This window comes from Galeopterus variegatus, unplaced genomic scaffold (assembly GCF_000696425.1).
Source record: "Galeopterus variegatus unplaced genomic scaffold, G_variegatus-3.0.2 Scaffold1378, whole genome shotgun sequence".
Taxonomy (NCBI): Eukaryota; Metazoa; Chordata; class Mammalia; order Dermoptera; family Cynocephalidae; genus Galeopterus; species Galeopterus variegatus.
In genome coordinates this window covers 243,741-263,125 of record NW_007727489.1, presented here as the reverse complement: position 1 = coordinate 263,125, position 19,385 = coordinate 243,741, and the positions used below count along the sequence as shown (strand labels likewise).

At 34.4% G+C, this 19,385-nt stretch overlaps 1 protein-coding gene across 1 annotated transcript in view; it reads right to left on the bottom strand.

The window, feature by feature from the left end:
• Positions 1-19,385, bottom strand: part of SHPRH (SNF2 histone linker PHD RING helicase, E3 ubiquitin protein ligase) — a 91,307-nt gene that overhangs the window by 40,318 nt on the left and 31,604 nt on the right. Inside the window, exons 15-21 of the mRNA XM_008576630.1 lie at positions 13,496-13,584; positions 11,339-11,431; positions 7,725-7,832; positions 6,612-6,754; positions 3,173-3,346; positions 2,777-2,839; positions 1,635-1,860 (exon numbers count right to left, since the gene is read on the bottom strand). Coding sequence (XP_008574852.1) covers positions 1,635-1,860; positions 2,777-2,839; positions 3,173-3,346; positions 6,612-6,754; positions 7,725-7,832; positions 11,339-11,431; positions 13,496-13,584 — 896 coding nt within the window. The remainder of the gene's footprint in view (positions 1-1,634; positions 1,861-2,776; positions 2,840-3,172; positions 3,347-6,611; positions 6,755-7,724; positions 7,833-11,338; positions 11,432-13,495; positions 13,585-19,385) is intronic.

The window sequence follows — 19,385 nt, the reverse complement described above, 5'->3', positions numbered from 1 at the left end:
TTTTATTCTTTTTTTTTTTTTTTTTTGTCTTTTGTCTTTTTCCGTGTCCGGCAACGGATCGCAACCCTCAGTGTTGCCCCCATACCGGACCAGGACCGGCAACGGGATCGCAACCCTCAGTGCTGCTCCCGCGCCTCGCTCAGCCAGTGAGCGGGAACCGGTCTGTATGTGGGACCCGAACCCTCGGGCGGGAGCGCTGCCGCGCTTCCCAAGCGGCGCACTATCCAGTGTGCCACCGGGCCGGCCCCCAACCACACATTTTAAGAAAGAGAATAATATAAATTCCTTGGAAAGCCTTTGTATGTTTCTTCTCAATTGTATCACTCTCTTTCTTCACACACTCTTCCTTCAAACAGTCAACAGTGAAGCAATTTCTATTCCAAATTGCACTTATCATTCCAGTACTACATACAGTTATCCTTAATAATTTGCTTATATATGTTTTTAAAATTTATAGAAATGGTATCAATCAGTATAATTTTTTTGACATGCTTTCTTCACTAATTTTATATTTTGAGGTAAATTGTTTGATGTGTATACTTGTAGCTCATTCTTTTGCTTTTCAGTGAAATGATTTAGTCTGTAAAGTTATAAAGAAAAAATGCACAAAGATCTGGGAGATCTGCACAATATACACTCTGGACACAGAGCATGTGGCCAAACTGAGCCCAAAGGAAGAATACAGGGGTAACTGACACTGTATAAAATACTGTCTTCTTCCATGGATTGATGTAATTAACTGGGTTAATGTGCTTTGTATTTATAACAGTAACGTGTGATGAAAAAAATTATAATGAACCCATGATTTTGACTTTATGAACATATTTCCCAATTTTTATCAAACATATGAACTGATATTACAGACAACATATTTTAACTTTCTGCATAAACATTTTATCCTGCTTTAAAAAGAACTTTAGATTAAAAAAGATATCAAATGAAATTATGACATTTATAAATAAACGAAACACTCTTTCCTTCCCCTACCCATCTCACCTATGAAACAAGATAATAGATAACGAACCCAAATATAAAAAAAAAAGTTCAAAATTAATGAATTCTGGAATCTCATCTCAAGTACAGACTTATAATGATGAAATCATTAAAGTATAAATATGAAAGGCCACTTAGTACTTTATTCACTGGATTTCATATAAGTTTCAGTTTAAGAATGATTTTCTTGTAGTAATTTAATAATAGAATGTCTTTTTCTGTCAAGTATTATTGTACTTATTATTCTTTATTACAGTAATTACATTTTAGGGAAAGAGAAGTTATGACACCTCAATTCTCTAAAGCAGATTTTTTTTTTTTGTCTTTTTCCGTGTCCGGCAATGGATCGCAACCCTCAGTGTCGTCCCCGCACTGGACCGGGACCGGCAACGGGATCGCAACCCTTGGTGTTGCCCCCGCGCCTCGCTCAGCCAGTGAGCGGGAACCGGTCTGTATGTGGGATCCGAACCCTCGGCGGGAGCGCCTCCGCACTTCCCAAGTGGCGCACTAGCGCAGTGCGCCACCGGGCCGGCCCCTAAAGCAGATTTTAAAAAATGAAGAGAAAGAGGAATGTTAGCAATTAAAATTAATGTAAAGGAGGAGAACTTTTAATATTGAAAGGAAGTTTTAAAATACTGTACCTTGTATTCTTTCTTCCATGCTTCAAATAGATCCATTGAAACACTTCCTTCATCAATGAATTCAACATCAAATCTATGTGATCTTGCAAATGATAGTATTGCTTTCATAGATCTCTCTGTCTCACTTATTGCCCACAGACCCCGGGTGGTGGTAGGTGCTCGATCATCCACCAGTCCTTCTTCATCTTCTATCATCTCCTCAAATATTGCAGTTTGGCCTTTGACTCTGAAACATACCAGAACAACAGTAACTACTGTCAGTAGGTGAGAAGCACTGTAAATGAGTAATATTAGCAGAACAAGTAAGGAAACAAGGTCAATAACTTCAAGGACTTTCAACATCATATCTACAAGACTGGAAAAACCAGATCAACTATGAAAATGCTGGAAGCATCATAAATTTTTCGTGTTTCTTGAGAGCAATCTGGCATAATAAGAAAATATCTATAAATTCCAGGCTATAAATCTCACTTTGAGAATGAAAACATAAGCCATCACCAACAACCACCATGTAAAAGAAAAAAAAAACAAGAACCCCACCCCCACAAAAATACTATGACTAAACTGTACAATGTCAATCCCAGGCAATCAGATCTTAGATTTTTCTCAATTTCCATGTTTGTAAAATAGAGATACTTTTGCTAATGCCATGGTTATATGCACTCACTAAGCAGCTTCAATCCCCATCACAAGGATGAATACTTTGTGTTACAGAATGGGTATTAATAATGAGAGCTAACATTTTATAGGATACTTACTATATACCAAGCACTATGCTAAACAATTACGTGTATTTTCTTATTTCATGAATGAGGACACTAAGATTTAAAGAAGTAATTTGCTCACAACAGTGGGCAGGAGTTCAGTTCAAATCCATTTGACTCTAGAGCCTGGGATCTTACCACTCCTTTAAACTGCCCCTTGATTAATTACATATTACTAAATGAACATCTAGGAGGTAATTTTTCCATAGGTAAAACTGAGCATGTTACATATAGAATGCCAAAGGTTTGCTGAATTGATTTAATAAAAGAAATAATATATGACAAATCACTCTGAGGAAAATATAATCTTATAATCAAATACCAAGTCCTGTGAAATTTTCATTTTCCTGATGGGTAATCATTAAATAGAAAACTTACGTGTTAGAAAATAGCTTTGATTCATACTCCGTGAACAATTCATCAGCTTTACAAAAGACACAGCTGAAAAAGAAGAGATTATCAAAGACATATTCATAAACCAAACCATCAACCAGGTAATTTCTAAGAGAGGCTTAGTATTTTGTACTTCATTTTTTCTTTACAACAGACATGCCATTTTAGAAAGAAAGAAAGAAACAAACAAACAAACATGGTTTTCCGTACATGCCCCTTGAGTTTTGGGGTTTTTTTGAGATTAATAATACATCTCTTTCTACTGCTATCTGAATTAAAGTGAAAAAAGCTGTATTATATGAGCCATTGTTCCATCTCTCAGAAGAAATATAGCTGAATGAAATGATGCCATTTGACTGTAAGATTTCAACTATTACCTACCAGTTGAGAGGAAGTCTGATTGGTCGGAGGTGGCAGATTGTTGCAGATTCAATAACATTACGAGATGGAGGTCCTTCCAGGTTTTTTACAGACTCTCTTACTAGCTTCTGGAATTTATTAAGCTCTTCCATTTGTGTTGTAAGTAAGAACTGAAGACCTCTGCAGTCGTGGAACCTGATTTCCATCACCAGCACCACACACAACACAAAGAAAAGAGTAATAGGTCAATTTCCTCAAATCAGAAAATGGCTCTCAAGAGAAGTGTTAAAGAAACTGTGTGCTACACTTACCCTGCCACACTTGAGTGAGTTCTCCTTAGGAATGTATTCTAGTGCTAGTATCTATTAGTAGTCAAGACATAACATTGGGTTGTCTACTACAAAAGATACTAAATAAGTTTGGTAGTCCTGTGCTCAGGAACTGAAAAAGAGTATGGAAAATCTATGTCTCTGTCTAGGATATCTTTGAAACATCAAGATTCCCACATTCTTCCTTTTTAAGGCTGACTAACTACGGATGTCCCTCCTGACATCCTTGGCTCTTTATGGAGAGGTGACTGTAGGATGAAACACAAGGACAGAAACTTGGGAAGAAAGAAGAAAAATGGCCAAGAGCTACTACATTCCTAATTGCAAAGAAAAAAATATAATTAATTAAATTTTTAATTAAGTATTTACTATATGCCAGGCACTTTGTCAAGCACTTCTATATAATTTCAGTAGTTACTATCATGCTCATGTTATAGATAAAGCATAACAAATTAGGGTAACTGAAGTCACAAAGTTATTATGTGGCGGAGTTAGGAGTTAAATCCAAATACAGTGCTCTTAACAATTTTGATAATTGAAAAGGGCTGAAAAAAATGTATGGATGTGTGTACGTGAGTTTAAGAAAGAAAAAAGAAGGCCTAGAATGTTAAGAAATTAGAAACTGGAAAATACAAAGAGGATCTGTTTGCTTTTTAAGTTAAGAGTTTATACTTCTCCTTCCTGAAACATCATATGCCTTCCTCTCCAAATTGTTCAAAAGAGCCCGCTCTCCTTCCTGAAGCCTTTCCCAATATTTCCCAACACTAATCTATGTTTCTTTCTGTCCATAGAGTTTACTGAAAACATTCATTTTAGTACTTTGCTATTTCCAGTTTTCATACATACTCAAATTGTTAATGGGTCTTGTCTTCTCACGAGCTAATGTTTAGAAGGTAAGAATTGTATCATAGCCTTTTTCTTAAAACATACGTAATAGGCACAGAATAGCTGCTCAATAATTTCCAAAACAAATTATTTGCATAGACACCTTAATAAAATTAGGTTAGGTATTAATAACATTCACAAAAAGAAAACAAGGTTTTTATTACTAACTTACTAAAATTTAAATTGTTCTTCAAAAATTAACTTTAGAAGCAAAGGAAAGAAGTAAATGGAAAGTTTCTCTCTAGTAATTCATGTTTGAGTGATGTGAATGGTGTTGAAAAATATTATCACAGATCAGCATTTAACTAGTCTTAGCAATGTTCTCTCTTGCTGGTCCTTTAAATAAAAGACAAGAAAATAATAAAAATAATAGCAGGTAGCTCTTAAACGCCAGACTAAATAGTGGGCACTACTCTAAGTAAGTGCATCGCAAATAGTAACTTATTTAATTCTTACAACAATGGTGTGTGGATTTATAGACAAAGAAACTAAAACACAGACAGCTTAAATAATTATTCCAAGGACACAGTCGTAAGTGGTGGAGCTGGGATATGAACACAGCAGTCTCACTACAGAACCTACTGGTGCTCTTAATTGCTAAGCTACAAAGCCTTTCCCAATAATCATTAACAAAAAAACACAAATAATTTGGCTTTTGAGATATCAATTTCATACATTAATATAGACAACAATGTTAAAATAATCTCTAAATATATAGTAATGTAAAAAAATTAACTTGGAAATAGGCATTTTATGTTTTGCTATTCTGTAATGTTTTTGAAAAGAATGTGTAATAAATGGTATGTTTTATATTTCCTATTGGTCCTTTTACAGCCCTGGGACGTCAAAACATTCAATAAGAATGTGTTCTAATATGAGAATCTACATGTTTTAAGTAGTTTCTGTGTGATTTAAGAAAAACAACTTGAAAGTAATTTTAATATTTTCTTAGGTGATTCTACAATGCTGGCAGAATACACTAAGACATAGCTTTAAAATAGGATAAAATGAATCATGACTAAAATGGCAACTTATCCTAGAACAGTGATTCCTGGGCTTAATAGGAAAAAAGAAAGGGCACTCAACAGCATATATATATATATGTATGGATGTATATATTATGGATGTACATATATATGTATATATTGCATACACCTCAGAAACAAGAAACCCATAAGGTTTTGTATGGTCAAAAAGATAATGATTATAATAAAATACATGGAAAATGTCACATATCGCTTTCAGCCACCTTTTGGAAGAGTAAATTAAAACACTTTAAAACATTTCAAAAATATACTGAATTTCTCACTGAAAACTAACATCATTCCCAAGGTTGACCTTACATAAGGGTATGATATGAGAGGCAATAAAAGATACTCTCTTTCCCCCCACCTAGAATCAACACTTCTGTTGATTAAATTCCCTACATTAGGCAGAAATTCCTTTGGGTTAAACCAGTGAAGGTACTTTTGATAACGAGTAAGTATGTTCTTTTTTTTTTTTTCCTTTTTGTCTTTTTTCGTGTCCGGCAACGGACTGCAACCCTCAGTGTTGCGCCCGTACCGGACCGGGACCGGCAACGGGATCGCAACCCTCGGTGTTGCTCCCGCACCTCGCTCAGCCAGTGAGCGGCCAGTCTGTATGTGGGATCCGAACCCTCGGCGGGAGCGCCGCCGCGCTCCCAAGTGGCGCACTGTAGTAGTGCGCCACCGGGCCGGCCCATAAGTATGTTCTTTGGGAAGAATTATTCACCATTTGTACATCAAGAACAATAGGCCAACTTATCTCGGAAGACCCTGAAGAACGGTGAGAGTTGAGGAGAAGACAGCAGGTAACTCTGTAAAACCTGGACCACTGTGGCACTATAATGCTTAGCTCTTGGGGAACGAATCAGACAGGGGAAGCATGAATACCTTAAGTCAGGGACAAAATTCTCCAGACAAAGCCTGTTTCAAAATTTTGCTTTAAGTTGGCTTTAGGTATATCCAATAAAGAAAATACTTTAAGCAGATTTTAAAAAGGCATTAAAAAGAGAATATTTTTAAATGGCCAATATATGGGTAAAAGGTCTTTCTTTTAGACGTACCTGATATTTTTGTTTGAAATGCACTTTTAACAAAATGTGAAACCCAGATGCTCATAACTACAATATGTTCTGACATTTAATCGTACCTCTTAATATCAAATGACCTGAATATTTGGGGTGATTACTTATACTGTTATTCTGTTTTGTACTATTTTCTTACTTTTCTGACATAGAAAGCTTGCCAGTTTGTTGCTTATAGTTGCTAGTTATTTCATTTCGCACTCTCTGAGCAAGTTCCTCATCAACAGCAAATTCTATTGCTCTGTGGATCACATTCAGCCACCAAGGAGAATTAGAATGCATCTGTAAAAAACACAACAGTTCATCAGTTAATGTATATTTTTTTGCATTTACTATGCTTCCATCATTGGTAAGGGTGATGTGAAAAATTCAAAGGAAGCAATAAATGCTTCTCAAAGGGATTATAACAGAGGGGAGAGACAAATATACATAGTCTATATAAAATGGGTAAATACCTCTTTTGCATGCATAATTAAAGAGAACACCTATTTCCTTTACTCTGGATGAATGAGAATTTATTGTATACACTTGTATTACAAAGCAGTACTAAAAAAAAAAAAACCAAAATAAAAATTCAGTACAAGTAAATAGGTCATAGATCTCTTTCTCATCATAACAAAGCCTTCATTCTAATCTTTGACTAACTGAACTAGATTCTACTCAGTGAGCAATCTACAATAACTAACAAAATAACATGCCTGAATACTAAATAATTAATGAATAAGGAAGAATAAAATGTGAAGCAACTGATTAAAAAATTGAAAAGTGAAAGACAGTGTATTTGTGTTGACTTCTAGTCTTCAGACTTTGCTACTGATCTCACAGAAAAGAAATTTTAGAAACAACAAAAGGCATGAATGACATAAGAAAAATGTTATTCTAATGTTCTAACATTTTAAAAGATTTTGGAAACGTATACATCTAAGATCAAAAGGAGGTTATAGATGTCTTTACTTTCTTCAAAAGACACCTTGTTATATACTTAAGGTGGGAAGAAACCCATCATAGCTCAGAAGAAATAAAAGAGAACCTTTTAATAGTTTATTTACCTATGCATCCATTCGTTCAGCCAATAAACATTGCTAAAAGGAAATAAACTTATATTTTTGGAAAAGACACTGTACTAGGTGCTAAGAATTCCAAGATAAATAAGTTCAAGACAAATAACTAAGTTTCTCCCCAAACAGAACAAAAACTAAAATGATATCTGGAGACAAACACAAGTAAGAAACATTACATTTTGGGGATGTACCTTTCTTTGCAGCTCACGTATGGTCTGCTGCACAGGCTGTAAAGCTTGCTGGGCTTCTGCAACTTCTGTATTACACTTGCTCATATAGTGCTCTCGCAGTTGTTTGGCCTGTGTTGAAACAGAAAACAAATATAAACTTTCACTCCAGGTCTAAAAAATAATTTATTATGCTGTTTCAAGAACAATGTGATCATTTTATATATTAAAAGCTACTTAACTTGATTTAAATATAAAACTTTATAAGTATGAGGGGTCTTCAAAAAGTTCATGAACAGATGTGTACTATCCTTTAATTCAATTTTTCCATGAACTTTCTGAAGTACCCTTGTGTACTATAGACAGCAAAAATGTCATGCTAAAAATTACTAAGATACACACTGAAGAGAACAAAATTTACCTGTCCATGTCACAAAATTTAAGAAATCCCAAATTTCTAACTAGTTTTTCAATTAGAAAAAATGAAGGGGGAAAAAAGAACAGTAATATTTCAAATTATGAGGCAAAGCAAGGACACCTCTCAGGATTTCTTATCTGATTAAATTGTCACAGTTTCTTGGAGTCACTGCAGTTTAAAAATAACACTTAAGAATATACAGTAACACAGATGTTACAGACTGAATTGTTTCCCCCAAAATTCGTATGCTGAAGCCCGATTCCCTAATGTGACTATATTTTAAGGCAGAACCTTTAAGGATGTAATTAAGGCTAAATAAAATCATAAGGGTAGGGCCCTAATCCAATAAGACTGGTGTTCTTCTACAAAGAGAGAAACCAGAGATATATGAGCAGAAAGGAAAAGCCATGTGAGGACACAGAAGGCAGCCACAGCTATCTGTAGCCAAGGAGAGAAGCCTCAGGAAAAACCAAACCTACCAACACCTTGATCTTGGACTTTGGCCTTCAGAACTATGAGAAATAAATTTCTGTTGTTTAAGCCACCCGGTTTATGGTACTCTATTGCCCTTGTGGACTAATACAGAGAATTAAAAATTCCTACCTTTTCAACTTTGCAAGAGAATAATGATGACATAATTTACAAGAAATAGAAATATTTTATTCTTATAAACTCCCATTAGGAAACTTAAGAAAATTCTTCACTTTCTTCCATCCAACTGAAATACTCAACTGGCTCTGGAAATAATTTTATGAATAAAGCATGAGGACCAGAGGCTACGTGGGGTAGTGGGAGAAAAACCAGAAAGACTACTGAACTGGAAATCCTGTTGCTTCCACTTACAAAATGGCAATTTCATATGGCTCAATTGAATAGATATATCTCTTTGGACTAGCCATTTCACTTCCCTGGGCTTTTGTTTCTCCATTTGCAAAAGGAGGTGATTGAAGTAGATGAATTTTAGGATCTCGTCTAGCTTTGAAATACAGTGGCTTCATATTCTATTAAAGTTAGGCAAAGTGATAATGTGTCCTTCTTGGAAATACAACTATACAGTATGAACACTCCTCATGATGCATTTTTCCTTTTCCTGTCATAACATTCCAATTAATTTTTATTACAATTCCTTGGTGAGGGGTGTGTGTGTGTGTGTTGTATATTTGGTCATTAGACTGTCTACAAACAGACTGGGCTGTCTCCCAGGGATTGTGTGTGTGTGTGTGTGTGTGTGTGTGTGTGTGTGTTGTATATTTGGTCATTAGACTGTCTACAAACAGACTGGGCTGTCTCCCAGGGATAGTTTCCCATCACTGAAAGCATGTTTATGAAGAGTGATCATATGCAAGGATTAGATGCCTATACTGGGAATAAAATTTCACTCAAAAACTTCCAACACTTAAGACTATCATCTAACATCAAGAACAGTGCAGTCAAAAGTATAGCAAAGGAAACAATCAACAGAGTAAAGAGACAACCTACGAAGTGGGAAAAAATGTTTGCAAACCATATATCTGATAAGAAGTTAACATCCAAAATATATAAGTAACTCAAACAACTCAAGAGCAAGAAAACAAATATTCTAATTAAAAAACAGCAAAGAACCTGAAAAGACATTTCTCAAAAGAAGACATGCACATGGCCAAGAGGTATATGAAATGATGTTCAACATCACTAATCATCAGGGAAATGCAAATTAAAACCACAATAATGTATCACCTTACACCCGTTAGGATGGCTATTATCAAAAAGATGAATGTTAACACGTTTTGGTAAGGGTGTGGAAAAAAAAGGAACACTTGCACACTGTAGGTAGGAATATAAATTAGTGCAGCCATTATGAAAAACAGTGTGGAGGTTCTTCAAAAAATTAAAAATGGAACTACCACATGATTCAGCAATTTCACTTCTGGGTATGTACCTAAAGGTAATAAAATCAGTGTGTCAAAGAGATATCTGTATTCCCATGTTCACTGCAGCATTATTCACAATAGCCAAGACATGGAATCAATCTAAGTGTCCATTAACCAATGAATGGATGAAGAAAATGTGGTATGTATGTATGTATGTACACACACATACACACACACAGACACACACACACACACACGAATACTATTCAGACTTCAAGAAAGAAGGAAATCCTGCTGTCATTTACAGCAACATGGATGAACCTGGAGGAAATTATGTGAAACAAGCCAGGCACAGAAAGAAAAATGCTTCATGATCTCACTTATATGTGTAATCTAAAAAAGTTGAACTCATAGCAGAGAGCAGAATGGTAGACACCAGGAGCTGGAGAGATTGGGGAGATGTTGGTTAAAGGACACAATAATTTCAGTTAGACAGAAGGAATATATTCAGGAAATCTATTACGTAACACAGTGACTATAGTTAATAACAAGATATTACATACTTAAAAATTGCTAAGAGAATAGATTTTCAATGTCCTCACAACAAAAAAATAAGTATGTGAGGTAATGAATATATTAATTAGCTTGATTTAGCCATTCCACAATGTCTACGTATATCAAAACATTATGTCATATAACATAAATATATGTAATTTTCATTTGTCAATTAAAATAAATAGTGTACAAACAAAACAAAACCACCAGAGCAGTGAAAGGGTTGCACATACTTATACAATCTCACTTTTTATCTTGTTGATTCAAATAAGATCTCCACTTACGGGTTCAATACATTTCAGACTTATCTACTTTTGATTTTAGCTTTGCCCTTTTTCTTTCATCTTTTAAAAAAAGGCAAAAGTCCCTGGGAAAATTAGCATAACAAGCCATACAATTTACTGTAAAATAATTTATAATATCACTTTTTTGGGGGGGCTTTAGCTTACACAATTTTAACATTTATTTGTACATATTTGTGGGGTACACTGTGTTGTTTCAATATATGCATATACTATACACTGATTCACTTAGGGTAGACAGCATTACTTTGTTTACTTACTGCCTTAAATAATATACAAAATGGAGAAAGTACAAAACTTTTCATATCTAGAACAAACATCCGGGAAGCAAAATAATATGGAATACTGCCATTCTCTGCCACCCCAAGTTACCACACCAAAGTTTGGAACATCAAAGCAACAGGAAAACATGCTTACTTTTATTTAAATGTTGTATGTCCTATGAAATATCAATTAGATGAAGCAAAAAGCTTCAAAAAATAAACTTTTACAGACAACGGAAAAAAAAATTACCTCTTCCTCAAGTCTGCCATCTCGCAAGGTAGGAGGTATCCCTGGATGCTTGGCTATCAGCAATTCCATCAAGTTATGGGTAGCATGAAGTCTCTATAAACACAAAAGGGAATAATTATGACAGTCAATGCAGCAGATTCTAAAGAGAATCTACTATTAATATGGTATACAGAGTACAAACACTGCACTGAGATCTTATCAATGAATACTTTTCCTCTACAATAATTTGAGTACCAACTTTTTCAGAGAAAAATGATCTGTTTTATAGCAAAGGTCTTAGATCATAATGACATGAATTTTCTTCAATTAAAAAAATATAGTCTTACACAGTATGGCTATGCATTTAGCAGAATATATAATATAGGTATATTTCTTCCATTATACATGCATTTGTCTGTCTAGGGAAGTATGAGCAAGCCAAATAAGTCCAGTAAAGTAGAAAGTCTGACTACACTTACTTGATTTTTCTCCTGGGAAATGAGTCTGGATGATCCTAGCAATTTTATTATGATAAAAATAAGGATAATGAAATACATAAGAAAACAAGAGCTGTGGCTTGGACATGTTGAACTTAAGAGCTGAACGGGGAGGAGGTGGAGGTGAAGATGGCATAGGAAGGAGAAAACTATATTTTATGTTTTTGTATTTTATATATAATACACTTTCTACTGTGATACTGATTCCACAACTGCTTAGATTTTCTCTCGAGTCAAGGGCTATGAGAAGAAATAAAGTAAAAGTAGTTTCTACCTGTTAACTCGACATTTTACTTGGAAAGGTAGGTAAGGAGCTAAAGGATAATCAGGAAAGAGTCCTTCTGGTAAGATCTGATTTGGTGCCAGTGATTTGAGATTTCAAAGGTTCATTCTATTTGGCTACAGCCTACCTGCCATGGTACTAATCTTGAATCTTAGGAGAGTTACCTCAAATGTCTTAGGTCTTTTCAACATGGCTTCATAGGTAATATAATCAATAACACTATAAGATTTAATAGCAAAAAGAAAAGTATAAATAATGCTAGAGAAACCTCAAGTGGTAGAAACTTGTCTCCTCTATAGGTGCTTGTAGAAGAGGACTTCTATTATTTTCTATACACGGTGGTGAAATGGGAGGAATACTTGTGGTCTCTTTCCACCCCCTTGCACGTTTCATCCCAAGGGAACAGAGTGGCTGATCTGACTGGACGGTGCAAGACATGCAGTGAGCCATGGTTACCAGCAGGTGGGGTTATTGTAACTCAAAAGCAGGAACCAGGCTGACTGCTTACTCCTCACTCTTGAACTCAGATATATTGAACCATCTGTCTTCTTGCCCACTCTTCTTTTGTTTCCTTTATTGAGGGGCAGGATATATTTGTATTTTCTTTTCTCTCATGAGGTATACCCACTTACTTAAGGTCCAGGGCTCGCCTTCTGTAATCTTTATCCATGCAGAATAAAAGTAGACAAATTTAGTTTTTTCTCTTTCCACTGCTCCCCCACACATTCCTTTGAGTACCCACTGTGGCACATGTGAACATGTGAGTCCCAAGGTCCATATCTGAATGGTAAAAAAGTCATCTCACCTGGGACTCAAGCTTAAACTTGCCCATATTAATAAAAGCAGTCTTTATTCCCCATATAACTAGAGAGCCTTGCCTTTATGATCCACTGAACAGAACCAAGAAGGGAAAGAGAAATAAGGGTTATAATTCAAATATGCAAATCCCCCAAAAAGACCTCTGAAAATTAAATTAGATCATTGGATAGGTTTCATTTTTACTTAGTTCCACTGCCGAATGTAACTCACTTTTTCTTTTTTGTGAAAACCATGTGAATAAATATGTTGATGTTCATATGCAAAAGTAATAAAACTGACCTACTCTTTAAAGTACAAATAATTTGAACTTTTTTCTAATGCAGGTTATAGATTTATCTTGTTAGATTTGTACAAAACTGGCCTGAGCAGATGAAATAGTAGTGGTTCTCAAACTTTTAATGTTTATGCAAATCACGTTGGGTGCTTATTAAAAGCACTGAATCCCAAACTTCATCCCCAGTGATTATGACTGTCTTTTATCCTCTCAAACATTCAGAAAAATTATTTTGTAAAAAAAAAAAAATATATATATATATATATGTATATATATATTCTTGAAATTGTTTAGTTTTTACTTACCTGAAGTGAATCAGTTTTGAGTTTTCCTTTGTGTTCCTCAGATGAGCGCAACACTTCTCTGTACAATTCTGCTGCCGAGGCATACTCTCCTAAAGAGTTAAAATGTATTTAAAGCATAACAAAGTCACATATTTAGTTCCCAATGTCATCTAGTTATCTACTATCTACAAACATCTACTGTAAAAATACAACTTAATGATTAAAACTCACTACTTTGTTTTTATTTATTTATTTATTTTTACCCACTATTTTAAGTAAAGAAATCTGACTTGGTATTATTAATATGATTGCCCCATTAAAAAAAATGATTACATGCCGGCCCGGTGGCGCACTGCTACAGTGCGCCGCTTGGGAAGCGCGGCAGCGCTCCCGCCGAGGGTTCGGACCCCACATACAGACTGGTCGCTCACTGGCTGAGCGAGGTGCGGGAGCAACACCGAGGGTTGCGATCCCGTTGCCGGTCCCGGTCCGGTACAGGCGTGACACTGAGGGTTGCGATCCGTTGCCGGTCACAAAAAAAGACAAAAAGGGAAAAAAAAAAAAAAAGATTACAGTTCTTTTTTTTAATTCCAGAGTATGATGTTTTTATATTATATTTACAATGTTTTAAAATTATACTGAAATATATTTCAATCAAATATATTTATAATGTTATTTAAAAATTAAAGTAAAAAACAAACTTTGGATTAACTTTTAATGTAGACAAATAATTTTCCTCTTACTGAAATTAAAGGGTGTCAATTAATATTCACGATGTTTGAAATTTTAAAAAATTGGGGTAATTATAGGCATTTATAAACAAATATTCAAGACACTATGACCAACCTACACATAATTCTCAGAAAAATAATACACTTTTCTCAGTAGCTATTATTGTTCTTGATATTAGGCAAAATAATTTGCAATTTAAAACTATATTTCAAAAACTTTGGGATTTTCTTTCATTCCCGGTCACACAAATAGTCTGAAATGTATATATGTTATTTTCTATTTTTCATAATTAGCAGCTCATTCAAATAAAAGTATCAGTTAAAGCACAAGTTGGCAAACAACAGCCCATTGGCCATATCTGACCCTTTGCATTTCATGGGGCCCATAAGCTAAGAATGATTTTTAAATTTTTAAGCAGTTGAAAAAAGTTCAAAAGAATAATATTTCAAGACATAAAAATTAAATAAAATTAAATTTCAGGATTGTTGGATAAAGTTTTATTAGAACCCAGTGATACTCATTTGTTTATGTACTGACTTGGCTGCTTCTACACTACAACAGTAGTTGAGTAGTAGTGCAGAGATCCTATGGCTCGCAAAATGTAAAATATTTACTATCTAGTTCTTTACAAGAAAAAGTCTGATGATACCAGAGTGAATGGAAAGATGAAATGCTTTTAGTATTCTGAATAATGGAATCTACCTTATTTTTCCTTGGGGGAACATTCAAAACTGGTAAATTATAAATACAATTAAAATAAAAATCTAACATGGCAAAATTGTGATACACACACACACACACACACACACACACAAAGGTTTTAATATGTTCCAGTTTCTGTTTGCTGAGGAAAAAAAGGTTTTTGTCTGATCATCACATATACTTGCTTTTTTAAAAACTTCAATCTAGTTTTATTAATATCATGTATTTAGGACTGTTCATAGTCATAATGAGCCGTCTCTCTCTCTCTCTCTCTCTCTCTCTCTATATATATATATATACCTCTGTAAATTTTGCAGTTGGTTCTAAAGTTCATATTAATTGTGGTAAAATATACATAACACAAAATTTGCCATTTCAACCATTTTTAAGTGTGTAGTTCAGTGGCATTACATACATTCACATTGTTGTTCAAAACACTTCCTTTTATACCACTGCTTCATATCTAGTTCTATCAGTTACCTAATATAAGGCTTTCTAAAGCACATATTTTATAGTACTTCAAAGTCAGCCAATTTCTATTCACTTTGATGAGGGAGAAGATTATATTCACAATAAGAGAGCTGCATTATAATCAATTATCTTCACACAGAAATTTTTCTTTTTTTAGTTTTTAACAGTCCTGATTAAAGCCTTTCAAAGACATATGGATTCTTATTAGTATTTATACTATAATTTATAGGGAATAATTCATTTAAAGATTTTTCCCTTCATAATTACCATACCTTTTAAAAAAGGTATAGTAACTAGACTAATATAAGCAGCTGTATTTGAACTGTTTACTAGAATATCTGTTTTTTAATGTTTACTAAAAAAAGACATGCTTTCTAATGAAGACACAAAAATATGCATATTCAGTAAGTTATAAAAGTTTAAGTCAAATTTGGAAATATCCATTCTTAGCCACTTGATGGCACTAACATTTCCAAGTAAACAAATTGTACTGGATTTGATATTGCTAATTTCTCCCAAAAATAACTTTAGAAAACACATTTTTCAAAATTGGAATAATACCATGTTTTAATACCAAGCAATGAGGACCTCAGAATACACACATTATATCATAAATAAACATTCGCATATAATACAAGCAAATCTTTCTAGAGTTTGAAATTAAGTTTAAATTTATTTTAAAAGTCAGATCTTTACTATCTGATCTCTACATTGGAAGAATCTAAATTATATAAATTAAACATGTAATGTTACTTTAAAAAATAGATATTGTTTAACATACCACTATGAAGTTAAGCAATTAAAACTAAAAGCAGCAAATCCATTACAATTAAGTTTATACTTACAACAAAATTCAGAATGGACATATCCTCTACTAACGAACTTTCTAGTAGAGATTTCTCTTAATAATCAGCAATCGTTTGCTGTAATTCCCTTCATAGAAAGACAAGGAACTACAGTGGGAATGCAGTGGAAACCATCAGAAAAGAGCAGTGATGTAGTTTCTGTTATGCAACAGTGTGGTATTTTGCCACATAGCAGTCAACTATATACTGACCCTACTAGAGTGCAACAGTGTTTAGAAATGATCAGATGAGGAACTTTTCTTCCCAACGCCTATATCATGCTTAACTTCACAACAGGGAAAGGCAATAATGAATTTAAAAAGAGACAAGAAAAAAGCCAAGGCAGCAAACTCATTCACGGTCTAAGCTTCCGAATCATTACAACACAGAATAAAAGGAGGAATGCAATTTTAAAATCAAGATGAGAAAGCTTACATTTTCATTATTGTGACAATCTACATATTAGTATATACTATACTATCGTATTACTCCATTTTAGAAATTTTTGTGAATTTCAACCTGCTATACGAGAGGTCTTCAAAAAGTTCAAGGAAAATATTCGTATTAACTTTTTTGTTTTGTTTTTTGGCGGCTGGCTGGTATGGGGATCTGAACCCTTCACTGTGGTATTATAACACCATGCTCTAACCAATTGAGCTAACTGGCCAACCCAGTATTTTTTGATACTACTGTTAGTAGTATGTTGTTATAATTTCTAATTGTTCATTCCTAACATAAAGAAATAAAATTGATTTTTGTATATTTACTCTGTAATACAAATTCACTTCTTAGTTCTAGTAGTTTTCCTACACAGACAATCATGGTGCAGTGAATAAAGGCAGTCTTATTTTTTCCTATTCAATCTGATAATTTTTATTTCTTTTTCTTGTCTTACTGCACTGGAGAGAAACTCAGGTACAATGTTAATAGAAGTGAGAAGAGGGGACATCATTGACTTCTTCATGATCTTAGAGGGAAAGCATTCAGTTTTCAACCATTAAGTATGACATTAACTAGGTTTTTCATAGATCCTTTTTATCAAGCTGAAAAAGTTCCCTGTGATACCTAGATTGCTGAGAGGTTTTTTTTTTTTAATCACAAATGGATGTTGAATTTTGTCAAATACTTTTCCTACATCTATTTATATGATCATATGGTTTTTCTTTTTTAGTTTGTTAAATGGTGAATTATATTAGTTAATTTTCAAATATTAAACCAATCTTACATCCTTGGGATAAACTCCATTTGGTCATAATATATTATCTTTTTTATATATTGTTGGATTCATTCCTAAAATTTTTTAAAAGAATTTTGCATCTGTCTTCGTGAGTGATATTAATCTATAGTTATGCTTTTTTGTCTTTGGTTTTGGAACCAGGATATTGCCCCATAAAATAAGTTAGGAAGTATTCCCTCCTCTTCAATTTTCTCTAAGAATGTATACAGATTTGATATTATTTCTTCTTTAAATGTTTGATAGAATTCACCAATAGTCATCTGTGCCTAGAATTTTCTTTGTGGAAATTTTTTACCTACAAAATTAATTTATTGAATAGATACAGGAATATGCAGGTTATACAATGGATCTTCAGAGAGTTCATGGAAAATGCATATTATGAAAAAACTATACGTGGATTCAAAATTTTTTTCCAACAATATAAACTAGTATTAACTTGTTATATCATGTCTGCACAGGATCTAGTTTGAAGCACTAAGAAAGATAAGACATCAATTTGAAAAAAGCCCCTACCAGAGCAACATAAATTCTGCTAAAACTGAGGCAAGAACAAGTATCAAATTTATGATGAAGCTCGTGTGAAAGAAAGGTGAAATCATTGATGCTTATGAAAAGTTTATGGGGACAATGCCTCAAAGAAATCAGCAGTTTACAAACAGACAACAGACAGCTCATTTTAAGAAGGGAGGAGATGATGTTGAAGGTGAAGCCTGCAGTAGCAGACCATCCATATCAATCTGTGAGGAAAAAATTAATCGTGTCCACGCCCTAACTGAAGAGAACTGATGATTAACAGCAAAAATAATAGCCAACACCATAGACATCTCAATTGGTTCAACATACACAATTCTTTTTTTTTTTTTTTTTTCGGTCTTTTTTACTGACCGGTAACAGGATTGCAAGCCTCGGTGTCGCGTCCGTACCAGGGACCGGCAACGGGATCACAACCCTCGGTGTTGCGTCCGCACCACGCTCAGCCAGTGAGCGGGAACCGGTCTCCACATGGGATCCGAACCCTCGGCGGGAGCGCGGCAAGTGGCACACTCTCCAGTGCGCCACCAGGCCGGCCACAACGTACACAATTCTGACTAAAAAATTAATTAAAGTTCAGCAAACTTTCCACTTGATGGGTGCCAAAACTGTTGTGCCCAGATCAGCTGCAGACAAAAGCAGAGCTTCCAATGGAAATTTTAAACAAATGGGATCAAGATCCTGAAGCATTTCTTTGAAGAATTATAACAGGAAATGAAACATGGCTTTACCAGTACGATCCTGAAGACAAAGCACAATCAAAGCAAAAGTAGACTTGTCAAGAGCAAAGGTCATGGTAACAGTTTTGGGGGATGCTCAAGGCATTTTGCTTGTTGACTTTCTAGAGGACCAAAGAACAATATCTGCTTATTACAAGAGTGTTTTGAGAAAGTTACCTAAAGCATTAGCAGAAAAACACCCAGGAAAGCTTCACCAAATAGTTCTTTTCCACCACGTTTCTACTTATGCCTCTCATCAAACAAGGGCAATCTTGCGAGTTTTGGTGGGATATCACTACGCATCCACCTTAGGGAAGGATTTGGCTCCTTCTGTCTTCTTTTTGTTTTCTAATCTTAACAAATCTTTAAAGGATTCCCATTTTTCTTCAGTTAATTATGTCAAAAAAGACTGCACTGACTGATTAAATTCCTAGGACCCTCAGTTCTTTAGGGATGGACTAAATGGCTGGTATCACTGCTTACAAAAGTATCTTTAACTTGATGGAGCTTATGTTGAGAAATAAATTTTATATTTTTTATTTTTATCATTTAATTCCATTTTTCCATGAACTTTTTGGAAGTCCTCTCATATATTCCTTCTTGAATCAGCTTTGGTAGTTTGTCTTCCTGAGTGAGTTTGGTTAATTTGTGTCTTTCATATCATTTGCCCATTT